This window comes from Diadema antillarum, unplaced genomic scaffold, assembly GCF_040938485.1.
Source record: "Diadema antillarum isolate AM-2024a unplaced genomic scaffold, OU_Dant_1.0 scf00000053, whole genome shotgun sequence".
Lineage (NCBI taxonomy): Eukaryota > Metazoa > Echinodermata > Echinoidea > Diadematoida > Diadematidae > Diadema > Diadema antillarum.
Window position 1 is genome coordinate 1517686 of NW_027270942.1, and position 12487 is coordinate 1530172.

General features: G+C 38.3%; 1 protein-coding gene across 1 annotated transcript; it reads left to right on the top strand.

Annotated features, from left to right (window-relative positions):
• Positions 1-2407: 2407 nt before the first annotated feature.
• On the top strand, positions 2408-12215 carry LOC139715643 (small integral membrane protein 19-like). Its single transcript, XM_071627201.1, has 3 exons — positions 2408-2566; positions 7645-7778; positions 11633-12215. Exons 1-3 carry the CDS (start codon positions 2448-2450, stop codon positions 11695-11697), a joined length of 318 nt encoding a protein of 105 aa, XP_071483302.1. The 5' UTR covers positions 2408-2447; the 3' UTR covers positions 11698-12215.
• The last annotated feature ends 272 nt before the right edge of the window (positions 12216-12487 follow it).

The window sequence follows — 12487 nt, forward strand, 5'->3', positions numbered from 1 at the left end:
TATAACCTCGACTCAAGATGTCTTTGTTCATTCATAAGGAGAAGAAGGAGAGACCAGAGAAGTTGATGAAGTTTTGCATAGAATAGACACTGATAATGGCAAACACAGTATAATAGTTTAATCGAATGTCTCCCTATAAGCAGGATGAACAGAAGATAACATGAAATCCTAATCTCGCATCATAATATTCTGTAGGCCTACTATTATAGACAAACCCATTTCGAGTATAACTTGCAAATCGGATTGCAACAAAAGCTGAGAACTGGACAATCTTTTATAGTTTGACTTGAGAAAAAAAAATCTTCTGTGAATCATGGATACGTGCAAATATATAATTGCATTAACAACTATCGTGATCAATGACCACTACGTCATGTATGTTTTTAGAAACTTATAATCTCAATATAGTTAATTTAACCCATCATTTCCATACAAAATCTATAATTACGTTCAAATGTGTTGTACAGTTATCATTCAGAGATGACATATAAATTAGTTTGATTGTCTTTGATATCGAGAGCGAGAGAAGATGGAAAAAAATTCCACCATAGCTCTGAATGAAAACCTAAAGGTATTTTTTACGATTGTAGTGTACATGTAATACCGTAACTTATTGTTCTACGGAAAGTCTTGGGTCATGAGGTCAATGGTCAAGGGTTAAAGGTCGGATTGAAATGCCATAATTACACTTCTGAGGCTGACATTACACTGGCCATGAGTATATGCCTTGGAAATGACTTAGTGCATACACTATCAAAACTTGGTATTACTGTATAGGCATTATTTATCGCACAATGATCTGTAAGGAAAGATTTGGGCCAAGTCCCAAAATTTCATTTTAGATTTTAATATGGCTCATACTGTTGCCACAAAACTTAGTGTAGATCTACATGTATTAGCAGTGTGCAATTATTTTGCCAAACTTGTTAATCTGTTGTCTCACACAGGCAGGCAAGATAAAGAGATGGAGAATAATGCGATATGGCGGTTTGCAACACAGTCGTCATAGGGGCATTTCTAGTTTGTGTGTGTGTGTGTGTGTGTGTGTGTGTGTGTGTGTGTGTGTGTGTGTGTGTGTGTGTGTGTGTGTGTGTGTTTTATATACATAAAGAGGAAATACGAAAATCTAGATATCCCAAGGCAATTCCCTTTTCCTTTAATATCATGTAAATTTGGAGGTGATCCCTTTGAGAGGCAGTGCAAAATTTACGAAATTGCCCTTGCCACAATTGCTCCCCTGTCTTATCTTCTCCAAGGACGTAGGGTTGGGGTTATTGTTAGGGTTAGGGTTGGGGTTAGGGTTAGGGCTAGGGTTAGGGTTAGGGTTAGGATTAGGGTTAGGATTAGGGTTAGGGTTGTGTTAGTAGGGTTTTAAGTTTAGTTTCATGTGAGATATAGGATTAGGCTTCGGGTTATGTTTGCAGGATATCAGTGTCGATGAATATTGTGCAAGGTGACAAGAATACACGTACAAAAGGATTGCGTGAATAAAGTGAATAAAAAAAAAACAGCCACTTTGCCTCTGTACCACATTGATTTCCTGGATCATTAGGAGTACTTTGTATATGTTTGAAATATTGAACATATTGCATGGTGACTGTATTCAACCATGTTTCCGAATTCGATTAAAAGAAAGTAAAATTTTTCAGTTGACTTCAAAAAAATTTCTAAGGATTCATTAGTGTGTTCAAAGTGAAAAAAAAAAACTTTAGATACTGAACAAACATAACAATGGAATTCTTGAATTATATCAGCATGATCAGTTTCGCTATCTTACCATGGTTACGATCATTATTAAATGAATATCATAATGATTAACATTAGATATTTTCATTTATCACTGTAGGCCCCTATCATCATCTTGTGGTAGGCTCACAAAGAACTTACCAATAGAGGAACATGATATTAAAACTGGTTTACTACTCTGAAAACTGATAATTCGAACAAAGTGCTCATCTTTTAATGAAGACATCTCTGTTGGCGTAGAATCGATATGGTAAACTAGCCCATAAGTATTATCAAAGCATATTGGCAATTAAAGCAAAAGGCGATACTTATTGTAAAGACAACAGTACTGCGACTGGCGTAAAAGGCAGGACATTATATTATGACAAACTTAAAGAGAGACTTGCGATTATACTATAGTAATCACTCCGGATTGTTTTGAGGAGAGTTGGTGTTTATTTTTCTAACAGGCAATGTTTGTAGCACAATGTATTGTGTCCTTATCAATATGTGGTGTTACCCCGTTGCACGTTTGATCAATGTTCGATGCGGTGCGTGCGAACACGAACTCAAGAACTCGCGATCAAAACAGAGATCAAAGGTTGGCTGCGGTACGCGGTGTACGTGTATATTGGCATTGATTGTTAGCGTATAGACTCTACAGGTTCTAGGTACAGTATCTGCCTCCGCTCCGCAGACCGTACATCAGTTCGAAATTCGACATGGCAGAAGAAAACCATGGCCTCCCTCCAGAAGTCCATATAGACCACTGGAATGAAGCTACAAATATTTACATGGTTGTCATCGTGGTTTCACTTTGGTTCTTTTTCTACGTTCGCAAGTAAGCATAACAAAAGACGAGCATTAAGACGTTTTCATTAACAGTCCCACGTATAGATATTGATGACATGTTTTCTTCCGCTCACCAAAACTCATCAATCAAAATATGGGATTATTAAGAAGTTCTACTATTACCTGGACGGGTGGCCTAGGTCTACTTCTGTTTAATAAGCAAAATAAGTTACCACCTGTCTTTTTATAGCTAAGCCTGATAAGAATAGACAAAATCATCTTATTCATCCTATTCCTGATTCCTGTAAATTTATTGATTGTTTTATGTAACAGTTAGAGGACGGGTCTAACTGTTACTAGTTCTAGTTACTGTAGGACGGAAATAAACAAACAAGATTGTCAAGGTTTTGTAGTAAAAATTGTACATCTACTTCTACTTCTACGTGGATACTCGGCAACGTCCAAAACTGGATATATTACGCCGAGGTGTAACTTGAGTGCATGTGAAGCCGGTGGTGCATAATATGTACAAGTGCAAGTTAAAAAAAATCCCTTTGAGCTAGTTGGATGAGATGTGTGCCCTGAAGACGTCCACGGATGGAGCTGTGATGACGTCTACCGGCAAATCATTCCACAGCCTTACAGCTGTAGGCATGAAAGAGTATTTAAACACATCTTTGGTAGAGTATGTAGGAACCTACTCTCTGGCATGCGGGTAGGGGTTCTACTCCCGGATCGGACCAGAGTCCTACTCTTAACCTAGCTCAAGTCAAGAGCTGTAGATGTAGCTAGTCCTACTAGATAGTCTAGTACTGCAATATAGCTAGGTTTATGATATAAATTGCGACCAGCCCCACACACCAACGCGAAGCTCCCACAGTATAACTGTGTACAAGGAGCGCCTCAAATGCTCGGGGTTAGGGTTTATACTAGTATAGGGTTGCTGTGCCAAATCAAATCTGAGAATCTGATTCAGTGATTGTTCTGATGGCCAATGGCAATGCCAATGGAGTACGAAACTAAGGTCGAAAGTGCATTGGCGCCAAATTTATGTCCTTCAGAACTTCAAGTTTGTCAGCTACATGTGCATATTTTACTTACATAAAAATGAAGTAGAAACAGATCTGTGATCGCCTGCTTTCTGTGAGTGGGAGACTGGAAAAAGTTTAAATAATGAGGGAGGACTGTATGAAATTCCTTATCAAGGCAAACAAATCGTCATTAGACACAGCACATCTACATACACGTACCTGCAAAAAAGAAGAAAATGAATTTATGAAGTTGACAGAAATTCCAAAGAAAGGGTGCATCCACTGCTACATTGTTTGTTTCATCATGACCAGGATCTACTCTCAATGACATACATCATCTAGATCTAATTAATTCCCTTTTTTAACCAGCAACCTGTCTCTTTTCCTCAATTTCTGCATGTGATTTCATGCTGCATCTTGGCCTTGGGATTTGTCTTCTCAGGATTTTACCCAGGATTTTATCCAGATATCACTGTACAGCCTCATCATTTCAGAGACTCCAACCCAAAGCACCTTCTGATCTGGAGATTCTCCCTCCCGAAACCCCTTGTAAACGGGAGACTCCAAGTTGATGTGTGCGAAGCGTGAAGTTCCTAGGGTTCTGATGTTCTCTGGTGCTATCTAAAGGCTTATTTTTTCAACATACGATAGCAATAAGTAAGAAATCCTTTCCACCGGGAGACACAGAGCCAGGGCGGGAGAAATCAAATCTCAAGCGGGAGAACTGGAGATTTTGCAAAAATGGGCTTTCGGTGGGAGATCTTTCGGTGGGAGATCTCCCGTTGGAAACGGGAGAGTTGGAGTCTCTGTCATTTAGAGATTAGTGCTGCTACTGTGCAATGTGGCTACGCCAATTCATTTTTATGCTTTTTGATTTTTTCTTTTCTTTTTTACATTCATGCAACCATTGTTCCAGTTGACTATGTTGTGGTTTGAGGCAGGTAACTATGCAGGTATGCTTGAGTTCTGCATTGCAGTGGGATGAATGATGAATCTGTTGTCATCATCTCCGCTTAGCATGACTGGCTTCTTTGACATAAGGAGGGATACAAATGTATCTACAAGTGGTACAAGCGTTACACTTTCCTGGTGGATTGTTTATAGAAATGGGTGAGTCGACTGTGTTGTCTTCTGCGGCACAACAATGTCCACTGATGGCCACATTTAACATGACAAAGGAGTAATCACTTGTTTAAAAACAAGGTGCTCTCCTGTAGACTATTTCTGTTGTTGATTACCAGTACATGTAGGTGAGCCTGATGAGGATCCCGCACTGATGCTGCATATATGTACTCTTAATTTTGGATGGACTGAGGCGAGATATGCAGCCATCTTTACAGAGCATGGCACAAATAGATAAATTTCTACTTTCTAATCTTGATATTTTATTGACATCATTTGCAATCTGGTTAACATGGTTGCTCAATGACATGTTGCTCGAGAAGAGGACTCCTAGGTAACAACAATGGTGTACAATGATAAGGTTAACTCCCAGTATAGTAAGTCTACTACTCGTCGACCACCTACAATGTATTTTTAGATCGACCACCCTTGTGCAATGACTTTCTCGTGTATACAATCAGAAGTACGCGTGGGACATGGCATAATATGCTGGAATACTCAAACATGAATACAAGAGAAATTAGGGGCATACAGGTAAATAACCTGAGAAAACAAGAGGAGACATAACTGAAGAAAATCCTCATTATTTAGTAATACACATAATTATTGTTAACCCTAACTAGGCCGGGCTATTTAGGTAATTGATAGAGAGGGGGGGCCTCCCAGGCCCCCCCCTCCAGATTTCGGCCGTCGAAAATTGGCACACACATTGCCTATGATGTAATCTAAAATACCTTGAAGTTAATTTTTCAAAAAGTTATCATTTATGCTCAATTATGCTAATTTATGCATAATGATGCATGAAATCAGACTATTTGGTATAAATCACAAAATAAAGCTCAAAACAGGCACATTTTTTGTGTAAATATTCTTTTTAGTGTCCTTAGCAAATGTAATTTAAAAAAATTGTGATATCAGAAAAAATTCTTAAGTATTTTATTGTTTTTTTGAATTTCTTATGTATTTCTTTGTTTTTTCGACTTTATGTTTTTCATTGTTTTTTCGATGAAATTTGTCCGCGACATCGCTCCGAACAAGAAAATATGTTAGTCATTGATTATAATCAATAAAACACCAAAATAATCATGCTTTTATGAAATTTGCCTGTAAGCACAGTTTGCATTGAAATTGTACACGAATTCACATTTTTGAGCAATTTTTGGTCTGACATGCATGAACATATTTATGCATAACTTCGGAATCGCGCGCCCGGGCGTCACAAATTTGGTGTCAAAAGATGCGCGAGACTCGAAAGAAAAAAGTCATGAAACGTCGCAGCGAAAGCTTTTTGTGATTGCGATACATCGCGCGGAACGTCGAGGGGGGCCTTGTGTGTGTGTCACCCTAGTCCAATTCACCAAGTAATGTACTTTACTTATCAGAGTATTTTCTAGAACTTGCCTGAAGCCCAACTTTAGGTAATCATGAGTCATGAGTGTGAACAAACATGTCTCCCCTCCACTGTAAATGTATCATTCGTACTTAGCTGAATCATGAATGCATAATACTTAAGCTTGTCTTTACAATTATTGTACATGCATACAATCTAACCAAATATGCAGTGACTGTGAGTATGACTGATTAGAAGTAAGTGTCCTATTAATATTTCTGCACTGTTGAATCATAGTTATCAACTTAAAATAAAGAATTGACTTGTGCCAATATGTTTGAAAAAGATTTAAAGATTTTAGGATGATAGAAATAATAATTACAGAGTAATGTCATTGCCAGGGGACAGTGGCTATTATTCTAGGTGAAGTAAGCACTTTAGAGAGGGGAAAAGAAGGATACAATTGTAGTATTAATATGTTAAAATACTGTGAATGATGCATAGGTGATTTACTGATTTTGCTCCCTTTTTAAAGAAGTACATCTTTTAACCCTTTCAATACTGTTGGTATTCACTCCAGTGTACTTCACCCAGTGATAAGCAGTACTAGACAAAATTTATACTATTTATTCAGTGTAGGAATATAATAACACTGAACACAGTATGAATTTTTAAACAAATGTTTTCAAATGAAACCATGGAACTAGCGTCAGATGTTAACACAAGAGTTATTTCTAAAGGTAATTTGTGGAATTGTATGTTTGTAATAGGGATATGGAAAACTACTGCAGTCAACAAATTTTGAGCAAGAAGTCTTAAATTTGTACTACACCATATTCCCAGTGGTTAAAGCAGCCCTGTTTGCCCCAAATGAAGTGCGACATGGTTGGGATTTTCTCCTTTATTTTTCCCCTCTGCATTCTAGTCATGTCCTTTCTAATCTTCAGTTCAGTGAACATGTACACTGTAGTTATCAGATGATGTTCTCACGACATCTGGTCTGGCTAGACTACATGTCTTTCCAATCAAATCCCGCTATGACTGCCTGCAAGTTTTTTCATGGCCTATTACATGCTGTCACATTTTGTTGTGTTTCGTATGTGCAGTGACTGCTTTGGCATATTTGTTGACAGTTTATAGATCTGGCACGGCACCCACTGCTGTCATGGCCTGACACATTTGCTCATTCCGTCCCCTTGTGATGTCTCACGTCCATCCTGTTTTGTCCACTGTGGCCTGAAACCAGAATGCTATGGCTGTTGGGAACATGGTATAAGCATAGTTTTAGGTAGAACAAGACAGTATGTCATCTGGCCAGTATTGGCATGACAGATGTTGCACAAATTATTAAAGGAGATGACTTCTCATTTGTCATCAGCATTGAGTATTACCCCTTACAGTACTATGTGTACTTATGTGTTGACGATAGCATCATTCTGTGGCTGTCAGTATACTTAACGCTTGTTCTTAATACACATGTTCTTAATACATTTTGAGCTCAGTCCCAGCAGAATGTGTGATACATAACAAAATATTGCTTTGTCCTCCAGAAGTGTTTTTAATGTGCATTGCAAAAACTTATGATGGTAAACACTAATGTGGTCTACATGCATGCTTTCACATCTGTTCCCTTGCTTAACTTAGAAATAAGGGGCTTATCGTGCGTATGCTGTCCATGAAGAAGACTGCCAAGGACCAACAGGATCAGGCCAACATAAGATACCAAGAGGAGTTGAAGCAAGTCCGACTGAGGCAGCAACTAGAATCGTACTATAATGGTAGGTTTTGTCATTAATGTAGAAGTCAGACTGCGCAACTTTTGTACCGTATAAGCTGTTATTTTCGCAAGGGTTTAATTTTCGCAAATTTTGTGAATCGCAGTTGGATTGCAAATTTAACCACACTCGAAAATGTTGGCATAAGATAGGGTAGCAATGCATTTAAAATAACAATGGTATCAATTCACGAAAACAACATCTCGCAAAAAAAAAATCTGTGACCTCCTAATGCACAAAAATATCTGTGGGCAGCTTATACAGTATTCAAGACTTGTGAGCGGCAAAATACTTCTCAGAGTCACAAAGGATACATGGGGTCCAGTAAAGGAGTTGATTTATTTGGCAAATTACTACAAAGATCTTGAAATTAATACATATGAGAGTCTCTACTGTCAGAACAAGATCAGTTGCTTGGCATCATGAACTTAGATTAAAGGATATCAACTCTACAAATGTGGTTTGAGTGAAAGCAGCAATGTTAGACATTATGAACTGTAGTCTCTTGTCCAACATTAACAACACCAAAACCTCATAAAGTTACACAACTTTTAATTGATTGTTCTATTTTCTTCAAACTTTCACTGATGTGTTCTAATATATATTTGCTGTTTTCACTTAATCCAGATTAATTTTATAATGGGTTTTAGTTACCTTAAAAGCAAGAAGCTGTTGCTGAAGTCTAATATAATCATCTTGAAATTTTCAATACCTGTTCTTGTGGTTTTTAAAGCTTTTGTGTTAGTCTTACTTATTTCTTATCATTCTTTCCTGTTTCTTGTCACATTTTCTTGAAATTATGTTTCATAGGTTATCATTATTAATACTAACCACCATCCCAAGATTTTGTATCGATTGTGATGTAAGTGACGAAAACTTTGAGCACAGCTTGGTGCAAGTCTAAGCACTTAAATAGACCCTGAACTTCAGAGCCTCTTTTCTGAGTAAACACTCTTTTCGACTGTGTACGTTCTTTCTCTTTTTTTTTAGATAGGTTAGGCAGGAAAGCTGCGCACCGTTCACTTGAAATCCATAATATATGGAAACTTTTGGGTGGTTTTGTGATGCAGGGTCACATTTAGCTTTACAGATTTGAACAGGAGGTATTTTCAATTTTTGAACTGACACCAAATCTTTTTATATCAGCCAAATGACCTTTATGTAATATGATCAAATATATTCAAGTTTATTTAGCTGCAGTGCATGTGAATTTGGTAGGGCGGCATGGTGGTGGGTCACATGGGATTTTAACATCTGGCATGGTCTTTGAAATCCCAGTGTTGTGGCAGAGGAGTAAAGAAATTGAAGAGAAAAAAAAAAAAGGAAAGAAGAAAAAGTGTTTCTTGCCTCATGCCAGTATGACTAGGTTGCAGCATGAATCATTTGACAGATTGTGGTGGAGACAAAGATACACGGAGACAGTGAGTGTTGAGGTGTCCTTGCCAGGTACATTGTATGTAGGTCTGTGCAGTACAAACCCATGCACCAGTTACCTCGCAGTCTGTTTTAGTACTGGGAACCAATGTTTGTTTGTTGTTGTTGTTGTTTTTCTCTCTCTCTCTCTCTCTGCTTTAATCCCTCAGCCCTGTGGGTAAACTTTGTATATTTCAGTAGGGCTTTGATATGATGGTCCCAAGAGGATTTAATTTATTTACTAGTAACCCTTTAGCAACTAAAGATTCCATATAACTATTAATGGCCTATGGTTTCCTAGAGGTACAACAATATTACTCTCACTTCAACAACTTTTCTAATTCATGTAAATTGGTTCACTGCATGTTTGTTTTGGTCTGTCATTACTGGTATGTTCATTTCAAAGCCTATTAAGACTCTATTAAATGAATGGTGCGCCACAAAAAGAATTCAGACATACTTTTGTTGACCTTTGACCTCTGAAATTACATGATCATATTCTACGCATATGAAAGCATAAAACTATTTTTAAAAAACTTACGGGAGGTTTCGGGCCTTATTATAGGGAGTAATAAGACAGGCAGTTTTTGGGTGGTTCAGTTACTAATGGGTTAATGTTTTGTGGATGTTTCGTATATACTCTGCGTTGTTTCTCACATTATTAAAAGATACATCTCTTGTGCTTGTCGGTTCTGTCTTTCTGTTGTCATTTTTCTCATTTCTCCCTTACCATTGCAGGTATACAGTACCTATTTGGTCATAATGATGCCTAAGTACATGTATAAAGTGAAGACTGGGATAATTGTAATAGGCTAGCTGGGTTTACAATGTACATGTAGATGTCTCTTTATTATGTTTCTAAGAAGTTGCCCTCATATCCTGCTTTGGCCAGGAACTGAACATTGGTCATGGAAACTTCCGGTGCTGCTATAGGCCTGCAAATGATGCAACACGTGGTACCCCGGGGTACATTATTGTGTGGTGCTGTCTCGTGTTGGTAAGATGTGTATTTGCACACTGCCATCACTGAGGACAAAAATCTGGCAGTGACGATAATGATCTGAATGCTCATCCTGCCATCCCTGTTGTGAATTTTTTAATGTAATCACAATAATAGCAATAATGATACTTTTTACACCTCTTTCAAAACATGTCATTGCATTTATGAACAGTTTCTTTTTACAATTTCTTTTACGCGAATGGGCGAGACACATTATGGCACTTGCCTTGTTTGTCACTTAATGATTATGTGAAATTGTCAGCTCACATTGTCAAGACATACCCTAGACCAGGGAGGTGAGACACCTCCCTGCCTAGACTTATTGGGAGAACCATTTTAAATGGCGGAAGCATACCAGTCGCCACAGTGACATCGTTTGTTTGTTTTTTTTTTTTTTTCATCATTACTAGCCCTCTCTGGAGGTAATAGCATAATGTGGAAATCTTGGTTTAAGATCATTAGTACTTCCTGCATGCATTCCAAAAGTGTGATGGGAACTTTAGAAATCTTCATTCGTGAGCCAGTTGCTTTGTGCAGTCATGTGCTGGCACAGTGAGAGATGTGGCAAAGTGTCAATCTAAAAGTGAAGAATGTTTTCAGTTTAAAAAATCAGAGCTGCATTGTCTGCTCATGCTACCTATTTTCTCTCACATTTTGTCTGAATGAAGCTGTGGAGACAAAAAGTGGTTCAAAATTATTTTCACTGCCGCCAAAAATGAAAGAAATCTCTTCTTTTCTTTATCCCTCTGTCATTCCTTATCTTGTTTGATGTTGCCTCCCTATTCATCATTATCCTTCAAAGGTTGCCCCCTTTGTCCTCGGAATCATCACTGACCCTCCTCTGCTTTTGTCTGTCCACCCTCTTTTATCCCCATCCCTTTACACTTGTTGGGCTCCTTGCCCATGACCTCCAACCCTCCCCCTTTGTTTTCTTTGTTCTGTGTCCCTAGCCCTCCCCTGACTGTTCTTGTTGTGTGTAGTCCTTTTTACATGTTTGCTTTCCGTGCCTGTTTGTCATTTTACTATGGAACTTAATTTACCGATATCCCATTGACAGCGACGATGAGAATTCAAAAAAAAAATCACAGTTAACTGGCATTGTGACACGTATGCATAAAAATCTGAATGGTGACAGCATAATTAATGATAAATAAGGAAGAACAGTTTAATAAGTTCACCATTTCTTTATCCAATTTCCATGATCGTTAATTCATTATTCAACTCAGTGGAATTGACGTTTTTTGAAATTCAGCAACCAATATTACATGTATATCGGTCAGTGTCTTTAAGATGACTCTATTGCTCTCACGCTAGGAAAGAGCATACACATATAGATTCCCTGGGTACAGTGTGTGCGTGTGTGTGTGTGTGTGTGTGTGTTGTGTAAGCATGTAAGGATGAGTGCTATCAATCTTGTTCTTCTGTGCATTTTCATGTCTTGCAGTTCGGAAGTGGGAACAAGGACAGAACATCAAAAATGAGCACCACATCAACCTGGGTGGATTATGACCTCCTTGCCTTGTGTCTGAGTACTAGAGAGGCGCATCTGATGGGTCCGACGGTCCATTCGCTGGACAGTGATCCTCATAAAGCAGCGTGAGGGCTCACTTGTGTGGGTTCAGTTGCTGAAACATGGTTAAGAGACACAAAATCCTGCAAGTGTGGGGAAAATTTGACCGTGTGTAAGACGAAAAAGAAACAAAACACCAAACACCTTGATGGCAAAGGTGGAGTAAATAACAACTGAACTCTGTGAGACGGCGTCCGATTCATGATGCTGTGTTATGCTCTCTTTTGTCCAGTTTGGGTATGAGTCCACTTTGCTAAATTGCAGAGCATCAGGAAGAACAGACATTTTTAGACTACTGTGTTATACTGTAAGATCCATTGATTGTACATGTATAAGATTGTGCACATATATATGTATATATTTTTTGACATCCTATGATTGCATATAAATTGCTACAACTCACTTAATTTTAACACATACTACTCAGACTGCATGGTAGCTTTTGTTACTATGGAAGCAGTGAGGAAGTGCAAAGTGTCTATGACAACAACCAAGATTTACTGATGAATAAGTTAAGGTTAGTGCATGTGTGTTTGTGCCATGCAATATTGTAGCACTGTGACTTGGAATCCACATCTTTTGTATTGGAGGGCTCAACATTAGCAGTGGCCAGGTGGCCTGGAGACACCATGTCGGGCTACCAAACTTCTGAAAAGGTTACCTCTTGGCAGCCCAATCAGGCAACTAAGGTTCAAAAGTGATTGTGATGTTTCATTTTATTTGGTGCCA